This window comes from Siniperca chuatsi, linkage group LG16, assembly GCF_020085105.1.
Source record: "Siniperca chuatsi isolate FFG_IHB_CAS linkage group LG16, ASM2008510v1, whole genome shotgun sequence".
NCBI classification, from domain to species: domain Eukaryota; kingdom Metazoa; phylum Chordata; class Actinopteri; order Centrarchiformes; family Sinipercidae; genus Siniperca; species Siniperca chuatsi.
Window position 1 is genome coordinate 14,995,283 of NC_058057.1, and position 23,239 is coordinate 15,018,521.

At 42.4% G+C, this 23,239-nt stretch overlaps 2 protein-coding genes across 3 annotated transcripts; both read left to right on the top strand.

Annotated features, from left to right (window-relative positions):
• The first annotated feature begins 2,911 nt into the window (after window positions 1-2,911).
• Window positions 2,912-11,931, top strand: fdft1 (farnesyl-diphosphate farnesyltransferase 1). 2 transcript variants are annotated; one of them, XM_044170104.1, is made up of 8 exons: window positions 2,912-3,453; window positions 5,538-5,635; window positions 7,351-7,534; window positions 7,861-7,989; window positions 8,611-8,802; window positions 8,918-9,094; window positions 9,300-9,452; window positions 9,533-11,931. In XM_044170104.1, exons 1-8 carry the CDS (start codon window positions 3,355-3,357, stop codon window positions 9,758-9,760), a joined length of 1,260 nt encoding a protein of 419 aa, XP_044026039.1. In that variant the 5' UTR covers window positions 2,912-3,354; the 3' UTR covers window positions 9,761-11,931. The 2 variants fall into 2 exon arrangements, with proteins under 2 accessions (XP_044026039.1, XP_044026038.1); XM_044170103.1 differs by lacking the exon at window positions 2,912-3,453 and having other exon boundaries at window positions 3,498-5,635.
• Window positions 11,932-12,256: 325 nt separating this feature from the next.
• ctsbb (cathepsin Bb) lies at window positions 12,257-22,820 on the top strand. Its single transcript, XM_044170109.1, is given in 10 exon segments — window positions 12,257-12,403; window positions 13,110-13,233; window positions 13,380-13,465; window positions 13,615-13,729; window positions 13,912-14,031; window positions 14,136-14,220; window positions 14,328-14,471; window positions 14,578-14,694; window positions 15,503-15,631; window positions 22,580-22,820. Coding segments are annotated over 9 exon segments (996 nt in total). The 5' UTR covers window positions 12,257-12,403; window position 13,110; the 3' UTR covers window positions 22,657-22,820.
• Window positions 22,821-23,239: the final 419 nt, after the last annotated feature.

Sequence of the window (23,239 nt, forward strand, 5' to 3'; positions counted from 1 at the left end):
CATTGCTGTAGATTAAACTACCCAACAGTATATAAAGTAAACAACTACAGCAGTAAAATGCAACATACACATTAGGGCAGCAGTCTCCTTCAGCACCTGATGCATCCATAATAATAAAACACACAGCATGTTCACATTTTGAGCCAGGGACTGCCCCCCATCACCCAGGAAATGACATAGACATACTAACACAATAAGTGCAATATGCAGTTTGACGTCCAGAAAGTCAAGTTGTGTCCTTGAGACAAATGAGATGGTTTAGGGGGAAAACATGCAACTTAATAGAAAATTCAAAAACTCAAAATATATAACAAGGAAACTAACTGTCGTTCACCAGCAATAGTAATAACTGAACATGCAGTTTTCACATGGGTACATATCTTGTTAGGCCAAATAATATCTAATATAAAAAGGTCTATTGAACACTGAAGGTCAAACTGGCTGGAAGATTAAATAGCCTAGTTATCATGCCATGTTGTTGATTCTAATTATGTTCTATACTGTAATAAATGTTGGTGTGGTTCATTTTGGTGCACGTCTACTTCTTGTTTTTTGTTCCCACATGCCTGTAGTTGTGTAGAGTTGTGTAAACCATCATCTGCACTGTTATTGGATTTGTTGGTGAGCTCAGTGGATCCTTATTAACTCCAAAACCATCAACATAATGGTTTTAAAAGCTCATTACAGGGGGCATAACCTGCAGCAGATGACTGAGAGTAGGGTCTCTGACCTACCTCTAACTTCTCACCTAGTTTTGGCGTTGTGCTTTGTGAAGCCCTCTGATACCAAAATCTTAAAGGTTAGGACTGGCAAGCACCATGTTTCTCCCGACTCTGAGGGATAGGATCTACTTTTAGCTAAAGGCAGTGGACACATTGTCTCATGGCCGGTGAGTGCAGGGTTAACAGGAACACAGGGGATAGGACCCAAATGCAGACAACAGAGGCAGAGCGGGGGCCTGTACTACGAATCAGGATTTAGGGTTAACGAGGTTACTTTAGGTAACTTATCAACGGGTATAAAAGCACAGCCTATATTGGCTACTGACCAATCAATTCTCTTGGAAAATGCCATTGCATTCAAAGAAGATCCTGTGGAGCTTGGTGCTCATCCTACAACAGAGAATGATGAAGCTCTAAAGCCTTGTACTTGTTGTACTTATAAGATATGAAAGTGAGCCTACTTACCGCTTTGAATTGTTTTTTATCTTTTATTTGCTCCCATGTCCGTTTCACACCGCTCGGATTGCAGCTCAAAGAATAAGGCTAAAATGATCATACACGCCATTCGAATAGGCCTACATCTAAGCAACACATTAATTTAACAGAATACACAAATCTTCCTACATTTTTTTCTTACAAATTTTAGGTTTATTTTAATTCGTAAGTATTGGTCTCATGCTGCAAACACCGGCCCTTTTATGTAGACGCGCTCGTGGCTGGATTGCCTTAACGAGTTGATAACCAGCGTCGTGTCACCGCTTATTCTGACTGCGGTTGTTAGGGTTAATGAAGCCAGATAACGAAAAGAGATCCGGGGTATGTTGAACTTGCTTCGTAGTATAGGCCCCAGATGCACATTAGGTACAAAGGCTTAAAGGAAGGTGAAGCAGGCACGTGTCAAAACCAGAGAGCAGTCCTACACAAGCAAACAAATCCAGTTACTAGCAAGTTGGAAGCCAAAGTCAAATAAATAATATCAATTTAATGATCTGGCAGGGAACAAAGGAAGTGAACTGGAATAAGTAGTAAAGGCTGATTAGGGAATGAGGTGCAGGTGGGGAGATGGGTGGGGAAGCTCAGGTAACTGCAATGCTGATGAGAAGTGGGAACAGGTGTGTGGATGGGTGGCGCAGTCAGGTGATGAGGAAAGTCTGAGGACATCTGGTGGACAACTAGATGATGGCAGGTCTGGGGAGATGAAGGGAAGAACGTGGGCTGGGAGAAGTGAGCAGGGCCGGGAGACAGGGGCCGAGGGGTATCCAAGAGCGCACTTTTGCAGCGTTTTTTTTGGGGCACATGGGGCACCAGGGGGGGAATCGCCCAGCACACCTCCCTGAGTCCACCAGTGCTTCCAGACCTCCTCTTCTTCCTTTTTATGTGGGTGTTTGTGTGCACCCATTGCAACAAGCTGTATTAATGTACAATTCCAAATGTAATAACACTTGAAAGTGTTTCATTGATGTCTGCAAATGTGTGAAAGTCAAAGAGATGTTAGACAGGTTCAAATGGAGCTGGGTATGCTCTCCATGCTTGGACTGTGGATCTTGCATGTCCTCTACTGACTTGCTGATGGACCACTTGGCAGTGAAGTAGCTCAGCTTAACTCAGACTCAGCAGGCTTTACACACTGTGTATAACCTAAGACACCTTCTGTGGCCTAATTTGAACTCGTATTTAAAAGGCAATTCAAACGTCAAGTTGTATTTAATTTTTTATTACAATTTCCTGGTCTCATTAATTTGTGACTATTTTTATCTTAATATACAATTAATAGTTACAATTGTGTTACAGTGTATATCATTTACCTTTATAATCAATTTTTTGTGTATAGTAGATGGTCATAATATATATAATATTCTAGTTTTTAAAAGGCTCTTATCTATGCTATAATATGTCTGTGTACTTCTGCTGCTGTGAAACTTACATTTCCCTATGTGGGATCAAAAAAGGGTATGTTCGCTTAAAAAATGACAGCGCTATTCATATGAATTATGAATATGTGATAGAGGATGGATTCAATAATACTAATATTATCCTTTATTTGTATATCTTCTTAAAAATAAAAGTACACATTGCTTCACAGTCAGACAAACAGGAATAAAAGGCTAAACACAAACCAGAACAATAAATTGGACATTACAAAGAAAAGTTTTTCTATTCATAATAATAGACCAAATTACTTAAAAACAGATAAAGCTGAGAAAGATTAATTAATTTCCACACTTTTCGCGATGATATACAACATACACTGTGTCAGACAGTTTATTGTATGTGTATGTATGTCTAGTGATCACAACCAACAGGTACCAGTCCTAGGATTATGTAGTTCCATCATTAGGCAGGTATGGTTTCCCTTTCGTATAAATAACGGACCAATCAGAAGCCGCGCTCCACTGACAGTCCGCTGAGGCGGGGCATCACGCCAGACGCTCTGGTTACTCATTGGACGCTGCGCGCTAAGCCCATGACTCACCAGCCAATCAGAGGCGTCAGTCGATCTGACGAGGCTTGTGACTGAAAGCCGTTTTGTCTCTGTGCTGCCGGTGCTGCACCTCAGCGACGCATCGTTTTAATGGGTAACATCCTGCCAGGTTTACACATCAGTTTCTAACAGCTGAACACCTGAAGCAACATGAACATCCTGAAGTCACTGGGGCACCCGGAGGAGATATTCAACCTGTTTAAGTATAAGATGGGGGGTTGCAGAACCGTCATGCCAAAGTTGGATTATGTGAGTAAACCCTGTTTTTGAAAATATATAATGACAATAAACGTGCCATGTGAATATGAAGACAGCAATCTCATGCAGGTTGGATTGCATGGTTGCATTTGCAGATGTGCCTCACGGATCAAGTAGCATGTTCCCCTTTTCCAGAATCGGAAAACTACCATTAACAAGTAGGTCTGCACACGCTTAGTGTAACGTTACACACCCTGCCTTGTAATGGATTGACCTATATGGTGCTCAGTTTTGCTCCTTAATGAGCCGATGGAAACAGTCAGCTAGTTGGATTAGCCGGATCTGTGCCCTCTCCCCTGCGATGGCTCGGATATACACACAGGCAGATATGACCATTGACTCGGGATTTACGTTACATAATGAGCTCGGAGGGTTCAGCAGTGGGGAGAGATGCTGTGCGCGTGTCTGACTGTGGTTTGCCGGTAGAAAAACAGCAGTTACATGCTGCAGGCGTTGGGGACCCTCCCAGCATGCACTGGGGCAATAGATTCATTGACATAAGTCTAATGTCATGTTTGTTCCTGCATTGTTACTGATGTTATTTTGTTCTACAGTGTGCTCCACAAAGTTTCCACAAATCATAACAACACTGAAAAAGCAGGGGCCTCTTCTTCATATATGCATTACTGAGTTATCCAGATTACAATGTTGACTATTTGACATTCATTTATATGTTTTGGTTCTTCAAAGCTGCTTAAAATCCATCTGGTACTATTGTCAGAGCAACAAGTGCTTAAACCCAAACCTGCAGAAGTGCAGGCTTTCTTAGATTTATAATGAAAGGAGTTTAGATGAGAACATGCATGTTACTGTAAAATCACTATATACGATCTGTTGGTGTAATTATCACATTCAAAGTCACTTATACATGGTAAAATATACCAAAATATTTAGTTTGAGATACTGGGAGTAAATACACATAAATTCAACTAAAAGATTCTCACTGTTTAAAGATAATGGTGCCAGAATATGTGGCATTTAATTTGACATTAGCATGGGAATTTGTCCATTTGAACACTATGAGTATCTGCAGAGCTCACGTTGCTCTAAATTGTTAATGCAATTAAAGCTACTTTTAAAAAGAGATTTAATAAGATTTCACTTTCACAGCAGGCTTATAATTATCACTGGCTTTTGTTAAACTCTTGCACACCAGAATGCACCCAACATCACTCCTAGTCTGACCACATTCACTGGTAATATCTATCATATATTAATCCTAACAAAGATGAAAGAAGTCTAAAGATAAGTTTTTATAATGCATGCAATCGCTGTGACTGGAACATACACGAGTCCCTCAGTCATAATGACGAAGCTCCCAAAGCTAAACTTACTTTTTGCACGTTGTATCTGCGTGTGGGCGCTAATCACCAGCTCATAGCATACGCAGATATTTAGTCTTGGGGGCTTTCCATTCAAAACACTATATTATCTAATGCCACTTTCTGCTCTGATACAGTGATGTGTATCTTGTGACAAATTGTGGGTTAGCACGTCGGGCTAAAGCTGAGTTTAACAGCCTAATGTCCTTGCTAGGAGCACATTAGGGAACACGGTGAAGTCCAGCGGGTGTTGTTTTGTGTCGAGGTGGGAGGAGTGGTGTAGTCACAACAGCAGATCTACAAACGCTGTGCACAGACGCTGCTCACCTACACAGCGAAGTTGGGCTGCTTTAAGATCAGTGGAGCGCTTGTTTTAGCTCTCCTAGACGTCCTCCTAAAATGTTTTCACCTCCCTCGACCTCCTAGCTCGCGTGCCCTCTACATGGACTGCGTGTTTCAAGCTTCTCCACCCGCCGTTGCGTCGACATGGGCAGGGTCGTATTATAGCCGTAGGGTCGGTCGCACTATCAGGTTGTTCGTATGGCCGGAGCTTGCTGCAAGTGTCCAGTCTCCCTGTCCGTGTTCAAGCGCTCTCTCTCGGTGGCGCAGCGGGGCTGCGGGTCCGCTCCTCGGTCCCTCCTTCTGGGCTGGAGGCTGGGGGAGCGGGGCCTGCAGGAGGCCGCCCGACCCTCCAGCGCCCTCAGACCCGCATGCTCTTACCGACACACTGCCTTCGTCTGTCTCTCCTGCCAGGAGTCCATGAGTGAGAGTCGTCGGACCTGCTACCTGTACCTGAACCAAACCAGCCGGAGTTTTGCAGCTGTGATTCAGGCGCTGGACGGGGAGTTAAGGTGGGTGAAAGCTTGACTGGGAGCTGAGCTGGCTCCAGGTGAGGAGAGGTTTGTCTGCGTGCATGTTTTCTTTGGCGACGGGCAGAACCATTGATTATGGACAAAACCAGGGGCGTTGGCTGGAGTAACTTCCCTTTTATTCACTAGTACTTTTTGTGCAAAATAAAAGTTCCATTCAAAATTATTTATACCGTTGAAACTACTATCAGCAGTTTGGACTTACTTGCATTGGATTCATTTGGTTATTTGGTGTTGCATTTGTCTTATTACTCCAGAAAACAGTCCACAACTCAAATGATGGTATGGCCTGTGGAGTTGCAATCAGGTCTGACAGCAGACACAGCTCCTGTTCGTGCCTTCAGAAATAGCAATAATAGAAGTACCGTTTGTGACAGGCACCCAAAATGAAGATCAGTGTCCTTTATTCTAGACAACATTTTGCACAAAGAGAGCTTATCAGTAGCTTATCAACTTATCAGTGGACTGTAGACTGGTAGCTGGAGATGTGCCAGTTCACCTTCTGGGCACTGCCGAGGTGCCCCTGAGCAAGGCACTGAACCCCTAACTGCTCAAGGGGCAAAATAGTAAAAAAGAAAAAAAAAAGAAAGAATTTAATTTTCCGAAAGGGATTAATAAAGTAATTGTTCTTCAATTCAACCACAGGCAGGTAGCCTCAATAAACCAAAATGCACAGCAGTTCATGGCTGACCCACACCTTTTTAGAGACTTATGGACAACTATTCAAATGCACATCAGTAGCGACATCTCCACAGTATTAGTTTTCTTAATACTGCAGAAAAGTATTTATTTATCTCTGTCGATAACCCAGGAAAGTACATAACTGTAAAGATATATTTAGATATGGTATGACTAAGGACATTACACAGTAAAACACGTCACTTATTAGGGTTACAACTAACTCATTATTGATTCATCTATAGATTATCTTCCTAGAAGCTTCTTTTGTCCAACCAACAGTTAAAGCCCCCCAAAATTACAGTGATATGAAACAGAATAAAGCAGCAAATCCTCACATTAGAGAAGGTGGAACCAACAAATGTTTGTGATTTTTGCTTGATAAATTACTTAAATGATTAATCATCCATCAAAATTGTAGCTGATATATTTTCTGTTGATCTACCAATCAATTAATTGGCTCAGCTTGATGTCACTAATGAATAATAATAATGATAATAATAATGACAACTAGGTACAGTGTAGAAACAAATGCTTTTGATGCCGTCGTGCAGAAGGAGATTTAATGTGTCTATAAGTAAAAGTAACATTACGCCATCAGTAACAAATGACTTAATGTGGCCAGATTCTCCTGGTAACCTCTGATGACCTGCAGCAGGAATCCAAAAGGAAACTGCTAATATTACAAACAGGGCAGTCTGCAGCTGCTGCTGGGCGTCTAATTTACCTTCAGGTCAGAACTGTCATTAGAGAGATAACAGCTGTTTGTAAGCACACTTCTCCAGTGTATGTGTGTGTGTGTGTGTGTGCACACTTACTATATCCCTGGTCAAAGGGAATCCTCTTCATATAGACTAACCTGATCTGTGAAGACTTTCTTGACACACCTGCTATTTTTGTCGTCTTGTGAATCAGTGACGAGGCAACTTTTCAGTCAGCATGTGAAAACACACTGAAATGGATTTTCCAGTTCTGTTTTAAAGTCCTCTCATGTCCTCCCTCCTGTCTTTATGATCCAGACACGCAGTTTGTATTTTCTACCTGGTGCTGCGAGCGCTGGACACAGTGGAGGACGACATGAGCATCCCTCTGGACAAGAAGGTTCCCATGCTGATCGATTTCCACACCTACCTGTACCAGGATGAGTGGCGCTTCACTCAGAGCCAGCAGAAAGACCGACAGGTTCTGGAGGATTTCCCCACGGTCAGTAGCACTGCATGGTGGTAAATAGAAGGCAGTAGGCAGGTGCATTAGGCTCTCCAGGCTTAATTTACGGATGTAGTCCCTTTTTTAAATGACAGATTTACAGACAGGATAGCAGCATTCAGATTCATTTTCTAGTTCTTACACAATAACATACACAGAAGTTACCATGTTAATTACTAATTATTAAGACTTTAGTTTGTAAATTGGTTGTCTGATTTCTATGATGATATGTGATAGAAAAGTCTAAAATGAAATCGTTGTCACTCAGATTAAAGGCTGTTACAAATCAGTAACTATAATCTTCATGTGTCCTTGCAATCCAGATATCGCTGGAATTCAGAAACCTCGCTCAGGAATACAGAGACATTATCTCGGATATCTGCCACCGTATCGGAGTCGGGATGGCTGAATTCCTGGAAAAGAAAGTGGGATCCATGAAGGAGTGGGACCTGGTAAATGTTTGCCTTGTGTTACCATTATGTTAGGATAACGGCATAAATATTAGACATATTAGGAGTATAATAACAGGAACATGTGTTTTTAATGGTAATAAGAAATAAACGACTTAAATCTGTAACAACACAAATTGGCACTGGTTATGGTGCCCTATACTGGCCATAACAGTAGAGATGAGTAAACAGATTAGAGCAGAGATCCTATTGTTTTGTCCTAGGCATCTTTGGCTTGGAGGAAAATATGTTATTATTGACGTGTATCTCTGTCTGTGACAGTTTGGATGTTATGCGAGTTTTGAAAAACAGAAATAGCAAACTAACCTTAAACAATTTCACTTAATTGCAGCTTAATTCTGTCTTAATGTATTTTCAGTCATTCTGATAGCTTAATTTTTTACCAAGTCTTACCACACTACGTAAAACTTCCTATAAACCAAACAAAAAAATAAACTATGACTCTGACAATATTGTATGAATGCTTAATTAGTCAAAATCTACTGTACCTGTGGATATTAGAGTAACTGTGTATATTCAATCATAAAGCAGAATTTTGTCATACATGTCATGCTGTGACTGTAAAAGCTGATGCCATGTTGTCTTGTTTCATCCTCTGTGCAGTATTGCCACATTGTGGCAGGGCTGGTCGGTATCGGTCTGTCTCAGCTGTTCTCTGTGTCCAAGCTGGAGGATCCCGAGGTGGGGCGGGACACCGAGCTGGCCAACTCCATGGGCCTGTTCCTCCAGAAGACTAACATCATCCGAGACTATCTCGAGGACATACAAGAGGGACGTGCCTTCTGGCCACAAGAGGTGAGATCATGGTCTGAGCGGATTTGTTTCACCTGTGTGGTGAGGTCTGCTGAATATTGAATAAAAAAACACTGTACCATATGTGATGTGTTAATGTTTTGTGTCCTCTGTGCAGGCTTGGAGTCAGTTTGCAGGTCGTCTGGAGGACTTTGCCCAGCCTCAGAACCTGGACTCGGCTCTGTCCTGTCTCAACATGCTGGTCACTGATGCTCTGCGTCACATCCCGGATGTTATCACCTACCTGTCCCGCCTGCGCAACCAGAGCATCTTCAATTTCTGTGCCATTCCACAGGTACACACTGATTCGTTACTTACTGCATTCCAACAATGTAGTGATTGAATTTGATTTGTATGACATGATATTTGATCAGCACAAATTTTAGTTTAATGTTCAGATACAGCTGACAGATGCAAAGTGCAGTTTTGGAATTTTTCATACAACTTTGTCAAGACAGGCCTTTTCTTCTACTTGACTACATGTTAATCCTCTCGACCAGGTGATGGCAATAGCTACACTATCTACATTCTACAACAATCCCATGGTGTTCCAGGGAGTGGTGAAGATCAGAAAGGGACAGACTGTCACACTCATGATGGAAGCCACCAACATGAGAGCTGTGCAGACCATCATTGCCCAGTACAGCCAGGAGGTGGGTGTGTTTTTGTGTTTGCTCTCTTACTTCCACCATATTGGTGCACTTTAACACAGTCTTGCCCTCCATCTCTGCAGATTTTACAGAAGGTCTCCCTCACTGACCCGTCACGGGACAAGACCCTGCACATCCTGGCTCTAATCCGAGAGAAGTCCGCCCTGTCAGAGTCCAGCCTCACCTCCAGGACCCACCACCTGTCGCCCATGTACCTGTCCGCTGCCATGCTGCTCGCCGCCCTCAGCTGGCAGTACCTCAGCACCACTGCAGCACAGTCACAGGGCACCAGCGACATGCAGGGACAATGAACCCATTTATCCTCACATTTCCTGGTGCCCACAGACTCAGAAAGCCCCTTTGCTCACTCTGGAGGTCTGGTTCTCCTCTGACTGGAAGAATCTGAAGCATTTTAGGGCTGCACAATTAATCGAAATATCATCGAAATCACAATATGGCTACGTGCAATATCCAAATTGCAGAAGCTGCAATTTAAAATGATAAAATATGTGACAAAACAGTTTTATGATGAAGTACTGTTCTTCTTGTTCTCCAGATGTAAGAAAACATGTTTGTTTGATACAGACCCCAACAAATGTCACATCATGATTTTAATAGTGTTTTTGGAGAAAATTTAAATTGTGATGCAAAAATTATGATTCCCACTAATCATGAATCATATCGCAATCATAATAGCTGTAAAAATAATCGTAATATGATTTTCTTTACCATATTATGCAGCCCTAATTTCTTCTCACTTTGCCCTCTTTGTTATGGTTATAGGACGTTACAGAACCATGGACATATTTAGACTATGGAGGGTTTCTGGTAGCAGGTTGGTCTCATTAGGTTGTTTGATAGTAATAGTAGTCCATCCTGCATCTGGAAACATTATTTACACACAGTTGTGTGTGGTTTATATTCACCAGCATAAATGGCACATTGAAACAATTCAGGGCGTTTTGTTGTTTGATGTTTGTGTTGATAGTGTTCCTTTCTTTTTTTTAGTTTGATTTGTTTTAAACATTTTGACCCTTTGAATTGAGTGAAATTATTTAGCATATTTGGATATTTCAAGAAGTAAATTAATATTTTAAAGGTGGGGGATGCGATTCTGGAGAAATCCAATATCATGACAAATACCATGATATAGAGCGAACAACGACACAGCAAGTAATGTAACTAACGTTAGCTAGGTTGTGGGTTTGCAAACTGTTGCTACAGTTGCTGCTGCGAAGCTAACACCAAGAGAGGATGAGACGGTTTCCCAGAGCAGCAAACCAGCTCTAGACAGCGATACTCACAACTCTCCTGCTGCTATAGCTAACATCACAACAACAGCATATCTTGGCAAACTAGAAAGTAAACTGAGTGTCTGTGGGCAAGTCATTTAACGTTACCTGGCACATAAATCATGGATTTATATATTTTGTGCAAGAATAGAAATTGAAGTTCTTTTGATATTTTTTTGTACTTAAGGTAACATCACTGTAACACAGTCAAGCCTCTCTCTCCTTTTAATTGTCTGTGAGCTTCTGTAAAGCCTGCTAGTTCTCATTATAGAAATTCTCAGTGTTGTAACAGTGATTAACCTTGATCCGTGTCTCAAACTGTGCCCTGCTGGGTCCTTGAATTTGAGGGAATTTGGCTTGGAAAGTCCTTGAAAAGTCCTTGAATTTGATGTTTAAGAAAGTGTGGGAACCATGACTTTGTTAATTTCCCATTAACAAAGCCAGGGCTGTGTACAAACACCAGTTTTTTTTTCAGTGCACACACTGAACGGACAGCTAGCGGACCGTGAGGAGATATTCGTGGAATTTGACAAAAAGATGTGTATTGGATTAGAATCACATACCCCACCTTTAATCTTCTCCATTAAGTGAGCTGAAATGGGGAAATCCACAGTACATGACACAGCCCGTTTTAGGATTGTGGGGAACACAGTCACCAAACTTCCTTACGTTTTTGTTAATTTTGTGTCAAATCTTAGTCTTCATATTTTTCCTGTCATATCAAAGCTAGCTGAATATTCCACTTGTTATGTTTCTAGAGGAGAAACACTCAAATGAAAGAACTGTTACAGCAGTGCACTTTACAGTATATGCACTATATGTTAGCATAGATGACAGCATCCACCCACAGTAGAGCTTTGTTTCAACACTTTTGTGTCTGTTCTTTCTGTTTCAACTCTATGTCCTTTGAAATAGGAGAAAAAGAAAAAAAAAACTGCAATTCCAATATAGTTTGGGCATGGACTGTTTAAATGAATAGGGGAGAACAAATGTAATTTCATACATGATACATAATAAGAAATGCATATTGAGACTGCTAGCTAAAGTGTCCTTAACACAGCTCTGGTGAGTAGAAAGGCTAGCACAGAGTAAGCTTGTACAGAACCAAAGGAGAGCTATAAACATTGCTATATAATGTGAAATTGTGATTTGTACATATTTGAACAAATAAAGTGGGGAAAGAATCTAAACTTGAGTCTGAATGGTGATTGTGCATACAACACAAGTCTGTTGATTATAGTGGGGTTTAACTTTGATTTTATAGATTCCAGATTGTAAAATTATAATCTTATATTTTACAGCACAGGTTCGTATTTTGTGCTGCACTTTGTTTTTATTAGTTATATTTCTGTATGTGTGTGTACATGTGGAAATCCTATGAAAGAAATAATGAAAAGGAAATATTTTCTTAAAGTTAATAATGTTAAGTTGCATACGTTCTCTATCATTGCCAGGTCATAATTTTAAGATCACCTGTCAACCTTTGGAAAGACCTTTTGTTAGTCACATGAGATGGGTGCTGATCTTAATGCATTCATTACACAGACATGTGATTCTATAACTTGCGGCTTGTAAAAAGGACAGTAAGAAGTGAGGACTGAAGAGGACTGGTGTTTTGTTTCATTGAGAGAAAGGAATTGCCCAGAAGAAAAAAGCCCACAGGTAAAAGTTGAGATTTTGATTTGGGAGATTGGTTTTCTTTTTATTGTGTTATTATGACTTTAATTTCTATCCAACAAACTTATTTTCTCATAGTTTTTTTAAATAGTAGTTGTTGCCACTTGATTCGATGACTCGATCACAACAAATCTGACCCCTAATAATCACTTAATATCGGGAAAATCTGACTTTAATAAGACTCCATTTATATCCTTAACTGGTTTTAACTAGGCAGTTGTCATGAATAACAATTTATCTGATTTCAAAAGGCACTTCTTGTATGTATCTGAAAAGCACAGAGGTAGTTTCTACTAAATAAATACATAACCTGCAGCTATCTTGCATTCTCTAGTTGCGTTGTACTTGTGGAGGTGCAGCTCTTTCCAGCTTCAAACTCTATTACTCAAATTAAAACATAAATGTATTTGTAACACCACGGCGCTTATTTTACAACTGTACTTTGTTAATTCAAATGTTTGTAAATACAAGGAAATGTAGACTAAAATGTTTTCAACGTTTTGAGAAGAAACAACAAGATGCTCCAGTGAGATTACAGCAAAGATATTGAGGAATATCCTGACCTAAATTACACTGCCTTCACCTTGTGATGCTCATGCTATCATAAAACAGCAACCGCTCCCTTCTGAGTAGTAGTGGACATATTGCAATAGAGGCGATTATGATGAAATCTGACTCATCTGTTTTGCAGGATGCGTCCACTGGCCCTCCTCTGTGCACTTGTGACAGTCTCTGTCACCTGGGCTTGGCCTCACCTCCCACTTCTCTCCCCAGAGATGGTTGACCGTATTAACAAGGCCAACACCACCTGGACGGTGAGCCCATCTTAATCATCCAATCTATATTTTTAGGGTATTTCCTTCACTTACATCCACCCGAGGAAACCTGCTGTCACAGATTGAGGTCATGAATGTTGTGATATCTATAATCTCTAATTTCAACCCCACTACTTATGCTCCAGGCCGGGCAGAACTTCCATAACACTGATATCAGCTATGTGAAGGGACTGTGTGGGGCTATACTGAATGGACCCAAGCTGCCAGAGGTGTAAGTTTTAACAGCGCACTACACTCCATATATGAGGGTGTGTGGGATTTGTGTGTGCGTGTGTGTGCAGTCTCTTACGTGCCCAAACCGGTGACAGTCAGCAGGTTCATCTTATCTTCACTGCTCAGTGACCGTCCTCTCTTGTTCAGGGTTCACAATATCGAAGGCATAAAGCTTCCAGACAGCTTCAACCCGCGCCAGCAGTGGCCCAACTGTCCCACAATCCAACAGATCAGAGATCAGGGATCCTGTGGGTCCTGCTGGGTAAGACAGACCAACAAAAGGGCACAACAGTACAAATCAAAGTAGAAACAGTAGGCAGTAATAGAATCAGCACTCTTTCCAAGATTAGGGAAAGCTGTAACAGTGGTTAAAGGTGCTCAGTCGAGGGAAACCAAAACATAAATCAAGTGCATTTTAGAACCAACTTCTTTGATTTCCCACAGGCCTTTGGGGCAGCTGAGGCAATATCCGACAGGTTGTGTATCCACAGCAGTGGTAAGATCTCTTTGGAGATCTCCGCTGAAGATCTATTGTCCTGCTGTGATGAGTGTGGCATGGGGTGAGTATTTGTGTAATGAGTAATGAGTGTACTCCAGGTCTTTTAATGGTTAGAGTTACTGTGACATTGAACAACACTTGTGGTGTTTGTATTTTCCTGTGGATGTAGCTGTTTTGGGGTTTTCCCTCTGCTGCTTGGGAGTTCTGGGCAAAGAAAGGGCTTGTGACAGGAGGCCTGTATGACTCCAAAGTCGGTAAGCTTGTCCTAAGTGTGAACTGAAATGGGTTTTATACAGCTTTTCAGGAAGCATTAAAAGGAAGTATTTAAAGTCTGAACTGAAACGGATGGTGTGTTTGACAGGCTGCCGACCCTACAGCATCGCTCCTTGTGAGCATCATGTAAATGGGACTCGTCCTCCGTGTCAGGGTGAAGAGGAGACTCCTAAGTGTGAGGAGCAGTGCATTGATGGATACTCGCCATCCTATCAGAAGGACAAACACTTTGGTACAGACCTCAAAAATGATCTATTTTCTCCCCACATCAGCTTTTCTGTCATGCCTCATCTAGTTTCTACCTTTGATGTTATTGCTTTCTGTGTCTTCCTCTTCAGGTAGACGCACATACAGCGTCCCGTCCCAACAGGAGCAGATCATGACCGAGTTGTTCAAGAACGGGCCTGTGGAGGCAGCTTTCTCTGTATATGCCGATTTTCTGCTGTACAAAACGGGTGAGGCTGGTTTGACTCTTTGCTTCCTCATTAGCTTTAATTCTGAAACTGTATATCATAACTACAACATACAGGATACAACATATGCTTTACGCTATTGCTGACCTATTTCCAAAGCATTTCTTTAGTTTTGAGAAATATTTACAACCTTTGAAGCAGTTTCACTTAATTTCAGAATGAATCAATTTGAAACCTGCTTTAAATGATATTCATAGTTTACACTGAACATTTGGTCTATTTTATATTTGGTCAAAGACACATTATTGTCATGCCATCCATGTTTGCTTATTTGTCTTCCTAATTTTAATCTCGATTTTAACAGTGGCTCCCAACCTTTTTGTTGCGTGACCCCTCATCACAGATTAGGGCCTTAGTGTGGATGTGAGGTGTGAGTAATTCAGCCAAAGAGTGATTCTTTCCTTCTGAGATTGTTTCATTTGATGGATTCTCAGAGGTCTGATGAGATAAAAGTATTCAGTATTTCACAAGAAAAAAAAATATTAGCAAAAAGTAAGAAAAAGTAAACATGAATTTGTTGGAAACTTGTTACCTCTCATATTTTTCTTGGGATCCCTTGGGGGATCCTGACCCTCAGGTTGGGACCCACTGCCCTACAACACAAATATATAGATTTTTGGCAGTTGACTATCAAATCCTGGATGCTGGAGTTACTTGAACACACCAGCAATCTGAAAGCATAGTTTATTCTTTAGAAACTCTGTAGTAAATGTCTTAAATTGTGGAGAAAAAAAAACACCACTGTCCTTTTAAGCCCTGTGTTACTGCACTCTGTGTTACTCTACTGCAGGTGTGTACCAGCATGTGACAGGGGAGATGCTGGGCGGTCATGCCATCAAGATCCTCGGCTGGGGGGAGGAGAATGGGACACCCTACTGGCTGGCTGCAAACTCCTGGAACAGTGACTGGGGGGATAAAGGTACTGTAGTGGTGATTTCTGCGGAATAAAGAAACACTTAAGGCAACCACTTGTCTTTCTGTAGGTTTACTTCAAGCGTCTGCAGACGGACTCACAGCAGCAAAACATACATCAGTATAATCTGTTCTGAATGAGAACAGAGGGAAAGGAGCATCAGTTATGTATCCAGTCTTCAGGGTCAGGCTCCTCAGCCCGGGGAGAAGAGTGTCCCCGAAGTCTGGACATAACAGTCAATAGGATGTTTTGTAGTTCCATCTCATCATTATCAATTAACTCATCTCGCAGTCCAAACAATCATACACAGATCAAGTATTGACGTCAAACACTTATGTATAGCATCTGTATGTTATTATATCAGAAAGTCATGTGTATGTTATACAATCATGCAGTCCGTTTGTTCTTGCAGTGTGGTTATATGCAATTTTATTCTCCTCAAATCATATCATTGTCAAACAGTGGAATCCATCCAATAGAGCTGGATGTTTCTATTGGCATATTCACATATGATGATTTAATTGCGGTAGAAATCATAGATCTGAAACAGGGAATTACACAGCAGGTCAAGAGGAGGAAGAGCACAATAATTAGGAGTGTGGGTGCCAACATTTTCATCAACACATTCTTCCATCCTCCCATAGTCAGCCATGACCACATGTCCCATCCTCCCACACTCTGGGAGTCTAGGCTTTTCTCCTCGTGCTGTAGATCGTTCAGGTGGGAAACAACATGAGTCATACTGTCTGTGATATCTGGAACACAGGTGCAGCAATCAGTCCCAATAATATGACAAACTCCTCTTTGACTAGCATCAAGTCCAAAGCCATCCTGTTCTGCAGGGCCATGTTTTTGAGCCCCTGCATGGTAGGAGTGAGGTTGGAAAACGCCACCTCTACCAGGGCCGTCAAGTTCTCAAGATCTAAGGTCAGGTGATCTATCTTGTGTGCATTATTTACAGTCCCCCACCAGAAGAGGATGCCACTGATTCCTTTCTCCCCTGGTGACTCTCGTAGTGGATCGCCATGCTCTGTGTGGTAATAGTGAGCATAGTGGGTGTGGAAATGAGTGATGGTGGGCAGAATGTTCACAGATGTTATCAGCATAGACAGCAGGTGCCACATCACCCCAGTCTGAGAGACTGTCCACATATCCACACGTGCTCTCTTAGGGATCCAAATCCATCCTCTGTAGGCATCACGACGATGGGATTGTCGCTTCCTGGGCAGTGTAAGCTGGTGATGTCGGTCAGATTCAGCTGAGCGATATATGGCTGAGGTCCCCTGCATTTGTTTAGGGCTCCCTTGTTCCACTCAGTGCAGGGAAAGGGAAAGGCAGCCTGCCTTTCGCCACACTGCTTTTTCCTCTGCCGTTGCTCTTGTCTGCAGTTCCTGCAGATCAGCTGTAGGTGTCAGAGGTTCATTAGTTAATGCAACACATTGAGTGGTGTTTGTTTGGCAGCAGCCTTTGCTGCCTTATCCACTCTGGCATTCCCCTGTGAGATGAGGCTCAAGGCTGTTAGTGTGCGCTTTGCATTTACAAATGGCAATCTGGTTTAGGTAACAGCACAGCATCCAAGAGTTCAGCAACCAGTGTGTGATGTGCAATGGGTTTGCCTGTAGATGTAAGGACATTTCTGTTTGCCCAGAGTCTTCCAAAGTCATGCGCCACTCCCCATGCATATCTGCTGTCTAGGAAAATGTTCACAGTTTGGTCATTAGCATATTTACATGCTTCTGTCAACACAACTAACTCTGCTGCCTGTGCTGAGTAGTTTGATGGGAGTGGTTTAGCCAAAATTGTTTCACGCAATGTTGTTACTGCAAACCCTGCAAGAATTTTACCAGTTGCTGGATCTCGTGATGCTGAAACGTCAACAAACTGCTGCAGATCTGGAGTGATCAATGGGTTTCCTGCAGATCTGGTCTGGGGGAGCAAGTCTCTGTTATCACTGCCACACAATCGTGAGGTTCACCGTCTTCCACTGTAGGGAGGAGAGTTGCTGGGTTAAGCACTGTACATCTCTTAACAGTGATATTAGGCATTTCAAGCAAAATGGTGTTGTATCTTAACCACCTGGCTGTTGAGAGATGTGATGTTTTGATGTTAGATCAGCATAACCCACAATGTCACATGAGACTATAACAGCTTTCTCTGCAGCAGCCACAGCTCTCAAACAATTTGGCAGCCTGGCTGCTACAGAGTCAAGCTTGCTGGAAAAATAGCTCACTGGTCTCAGTCTCCCCCCATGTTCTTGTAGTAGCACAGAAGTCATGAACCCACCCCTCTCATCAGTTAGTGTGAAAGGTCTGTTACTGTCAATTTTAATATTTCCAGATTGATCTTTAACGCATCGTTTAAGATTCCAGGACTCTACGAATACCCTTGGACGAGCCTGGTGGATGTAAATCTCTTACTTCTCCTAAAAAAAGAGAACACAAACCAATACTGGCTGTCAGGATCCACTGGGATGCTGAAAAAAGTGTTAGCCAGGTCTATAACTGAAAACCACTTACACCCAGGTGGCACCTGTGAGAGTATTGTGTGGGGGTTGGGAACATTGGATGCTCGTGCATGTACTACTGCATTTACCGCCTGCAAGTCTTGCACGAACCTCCAAAGTTGTGGCTCTCCGGCATCCCAGAGTTTTCGTACGGGGAAAATAGGTGTTCGGACTGGAGAATTTGCACATGGAATAATTACTCCTGCTTTTAAAAGAGAATCAAACACCGGTTTAATACTGTCAACAGCTTCCTTCTTCAAAGGATAGTGGTTCTGACATGGCCTGTATGAAGATTTTGGTATGATTACTACAGGCTCAGCATCTTTGATTAATCCTACATCATACTTGTGTTGTGCCCACAAGCAGGATGGTACCTGATTTAACTCAGGGATTTCTGAGACGTCTTTCACAAAAATGTTTTTGTCATGACTTATTTCATCATCTGATGTTACCAAACTGGCCATTAAATACTCTGAATCTGGAATGAGCTCAATGCTTCTTACCCTGGTTGCTGTAGCTGAAAATCTTTTCCAGAATACCTGAAGTCGGTTGTGAAAACACACCTGAGTCTGATGTCTTTACCCAACCAGCAGCATCCTCACAACGTCTGGTCCAAGGGCCCAAGCATTCCCATGTATCCTGCTTTGCTTTGACCATGGGGACATGGGGATATGAGTTAGGGACTTGAAACAAAGCTTTACAAAGTGGATAATTGAAAGCTACTGAGACAGTGCATCTTTTATCATTCCAGTACAACCAGGTCAGTTTGAATGTGATTCTCTCTTTGTCTTTCCTGAACTATGTGTCCTTGAAATGTTTATCAACCCCAAGATGTACATGTGATGTGCCGTGTAACTCTTGTGGCGACTTGATGTCTATTCGTGCATAGTTATCTGGAAAGAGAGCTATGACCTTGGTGGTTAGAGTGTTGCCCACAGAGACAGCAGCTGTGTGAGGCAGCCTCCACTGCTAAGCGTACATTAGCTCCCTGCTACTGTGTTTCACATACTGTGATGCAGTGTCAGAAATTCTGGCTACAACGATGCCTTCAGGAGTGGAAATCAGGACAATTCTCAATCTTATCGTCATATCTCTTCCGATAATATTGATCGGGCATCGTTTAGAATGAATGTTTAAAGTGTTTCTCAATTTCTTCACTGCATGACAATGGTGTGGTGTACCTTTCCACCAGGGGCGTTCCTGAAACTCCTCACTATCCTCACAAATCTGCCACTCATGGAAGGACTGCAAACTCAGCCTCTCTGATAACAGAATCAGTCGCACCAGAAACCACAAGAAAAACAATATCTTTTCCAGCAACACTGATTGTGTGTTCAGGCATGCGTTTGTATGCATCATGTGTATATTCGGTGTATATCTCTGCTGAGGCTTTGTCATCAGTGGCTTGTGTGTGTTCAAGGTAAGAGATAGCCTCACTTATCAATGTCTGTGTGTGTGGCTGTGTCTCACATGCTTATGCAGGAGAGTGTATATCCGTGTGTGTCTCATGCAGGCAGTTGTCTGTGTGTCGTGTGTTCACATGCTCTGTTGTGTCAGTGTGGGTGTTCTTATGTAACTGATGTGAAGAATGCTCTGTCGTCTCCAGTTCAGTGTTCAAGCCGGCCCCTTCCCGACCTGGCGTCAGTCAGCCTGACCATGATTCTCGGGGCAATCCTTTGCCCAATGTCCCATTTTGCCACATTTGAAACAAGTGTCACTTCTTCCCCGTCCTCTCCCCCTTCCTCCATGTCCTTGTCGGCCTTGGCCTCTGTTCTGATTCTCGTACGCCCTCAGCTGCGCCATCTGTAATCTGTTTGTCAGCTGTGTACTTTTCCTCTTTTGCTCATCTTTGAGGAATTTTTCTGCATGGATAGCGTGTCTCTCTATGGTCTCCAGGTTACCATACTCCCAGTTCACACAGTTGAGTTTCACCATGTCCGCGATCTCAGGGTGGATGCCATTGATGAAACGGTCAAGTAGATGTACTTCCCATGGGGTGATTGTATTATTACCCCCATAGCTTCAGGCTTTTTCAGTCCACTGTCTGTATTATGGATCTCTGTGAGCCTGGCCAAATACTCTACTACAGTCTCACCATCTTTTTGTTTGCAGGCTGTTATCATTCCCAAATCCATTCTCAGGGGAAAAAGGGTCTTTATTTTGTCACCGAGGTCAGTGATGGCCTGCTTATACGGTGTGTTATCAGCATGGTCTGTTTCAGCCTTAAATCCACTGTAGGAAAACCCCCCGCCACTCTCGGCCAGGTTGTGCCCATCCTAACAGTCTCTGTAGCTCGATGGTGGTGTGTCTGAACTGTTGGCAGAAGGCTAGTAACTGTGTGGCGAATGCCTCCCCCCCATCCCTAACAGAGGGGAGAAATAGTGCGGCCCAGTTGTGAGGTCCCATCTCCTGCTGCCACCTCCGTCATCAGTGCAATCACTTTCAAGGAGGTGCAGGAGTTTGATGTGGTCCAGAATTCTTTGTTGCTTCGAGTGCGATGAGGGCTGGAAAGACGATTGGGGGTGATTGGGCCACCCCAATGTGATTTGTAAGCCTCTTTGTGTGTTGGAGATGCGGGAATGAATGATCCTTGTCCTCCCGTTGCCTCATCCAGGTATATTGAGGCCACAGTTTGTGGCTGAGGCTGTGCCTCTGCTGGTGCTGCTCGTTGTTGAGGCTGACTTCCTCTGACGGGGCCGAGTCCAGGTTCAGGTCCAGCTTGGCACACTGTGGGACATACTGAGACACAGAGGTGTTTGGTGGATCTCCCCCCGCCTTTTTAATTTTTTTTATCCCTGATACGTGCTTCTTGTTGCCAACAAGCATAAGCCTTCCAGTCTGCTTTAAATTGCTTATTTCTTTTCTTTTGAGTGCCTTGTTCTTTCTCTTCTAATTTGTCTCTTAATATCTCTATCTGTCTGAGAGAGAAGCTGCCAGTTGATGGAAACGCAAAATCTTTTACAAAGATGTCCAGCTGGTCAATGCTGTGTTTACCATAATTGGTAATCATGTAGTTTATATTAGGGGATTTCAAGTTAGGTGATAGCAGATTTGATTTTTCATTCTCAGAAGTTTTGCTATTGTTAGAACCCATATTTATTCTTTAACCCTGATTCCCTAACTACAATAACTTCGGTTGATGTTTTAAATATTCTCTTTGTGCTCTTTAATATTTTGGCTGGATTCTTTTGAACGCTTCTGCCACTGTTAAGAGGAGAAAAAAACAGACCTTGAAGCTGGCTGCTAGGGGAAAGACAGTCAGATAGTTTACAGACTCTCTTGTTAAAGGAAAAAATTAACCCTTCAATGCCTCTAAGAGCAGACTGTTTTATTGCCTTCTCAGATGATCTATTTGGCATACACACCTTTTTTACTCTATTTTCTCATACATTCACTCTTTCATTTCTGTTAATACACTCACACACATCAATATTTTCACACATATCACTGTTTAAGCACTTTACACGACACACCCCAAGTCACCACTCACTCCCCCCTTTTTAAAGATGAGTTCCAAACTACGGATCTTTAAACAACCCACAAGGGAACCTAATGAGTGAGGCAAGAGTGTGTAGAAAAGAACTGGTCTGTAAGAAATACCCGTCTGACAGTGAAAAATCTGGCCAAAATACTGCAATGATTCACACAGCGGTCCCTGACCTGCCCTGCTGACACGTCTGTCACGTACACCCCTCAAGGTAGTGAGAATCGTTTTTTCCCCCGGGCCCCCTTGAATAAACTCACCAGAGTGTTGCCACAGCCACTAGATTCACTGGATCACAGCGGTGAGCGAGCCTTGGACACTCAGGGCGGCAGGCCCCCGTCTCCATCCTTCCTTGCTGGGGAGGTTGAGGTACAGAGTCCCAGACTCTAGCTGTGCACGGTCTTAACCTGCAGCTCTGAGCACCCAAGTCCTCTCACATGAGTGAAAATGCCGACAAGGCCAAATTGTAGTGGCGATTTCTGCGGAATAAAGAAACACTTAAGGCAACTACTTGTCTTTCTGTAGGTTTACTTCAAGCGTCTGCAGACGGACTCACAGCAGCAAAACATACATCAGTATAATCTGTTCTGAATGAGAACAGAGGGAAAGGAGCATCAGTTATGTATCCAGTCTTCAGGGTCAGGCTCCTCAGCCCGGGGAGAAGAGTGTCCCTGAAGTCTGGACATAACAGTCAGTAGGATGTTTTGTAGTTCCATCTCATCATTATCAATTAACTCATCTCGCAGTCCAAACAATCATACACAGATCAAGTATTGACGTCAAACAATTATGTATAGCATCTGTATGTTATTATATCAGAAAGTCATATGTATGTTATACAATCATGCAGTCCGTTTGTTCTTGCCATTACAGTACGACAAAACCAGGGTTTGGGGCCGAAGAGCGTCATGTTTCCTGCTCACATATTCATATTCATAAGTCACATTTTTCTGTCTTCTCATTTCAGGTTTCTTCAAGATCAAGCGTGGAAATGATGAGTGTGGTATCGAGTCAGAGGTGGTTACAGGAATCCCACTCAACTAGATTGAACAAGTCCTGGCTGCCAATGATCGTCAAATCAAGTCAATCAAGAAAGATTAAAATAAAGACTTTTAGTTTGTAGGAGACTTCAGTATTTCATTTAAAGGCAAAAGTTGAGAGATTTCATGCAATCAACTGGGAATAAATTGTACAACATGGTGAAACAAGTGCTTGCTTTGTTATTGTTCTATATAAATCAGTTTTCCCCCAATGAACTATTATAAGTTAAGACTGTACGTGACACTTAAGTTTAGATGCTTTACATGTCATACGAGCTGTTATTTTTTGGTGTTATGGCCTGTGTGATGCAACTTGGCAGATGTGGACAGAGGTAGCACTTACACTCATAAGTTGGGAAAGAGCTCTCACTCTGCTTCTGTTTCTAGAAACCACAATGGCGACAGTATTTTCCATTAAAGATATTCCAAGTCTGATAGGTGCAAATTAAATTGTTCAAGTACAATTTTTCAGATGACAATTACAACAATTCAGATGTCTGCCATAAACATTTAAGAAAAAGAGGAAGAAGAGTCTTATACAAAGGCAGAGTTGCATTAACCTGTTAAGGAGTCCCCAGGGCAAAATA

What these genes read in the sequence shown, in the direction of transcription:
- fdft1 (XM_044170103.1), top strand. Translation starts at nt 5,325, where the DNA reads ATGGCCGGAGCTTGCTGCAAGTGTCCAGTCTCCCTGTCCGTGTTCAAG. An exon ending in GCGCTGGACGGGGAGTTAAG is followed by an intron (nt 5,636 to 7,350) that starts GTGGGTGAAAGC and finishes TTTATGATCCAG; the next exon opens with ACACGCAGTTTGTATTTTCT. An exon ending in ATTTCTGTGCCATTCCACAG is followed by an intron (nt 9,095 to 9,299) that starts GTACACACTGAT and finishes CCTCTCGACCAG; the next exon opens with GTGATGGCAATAGCTACACT.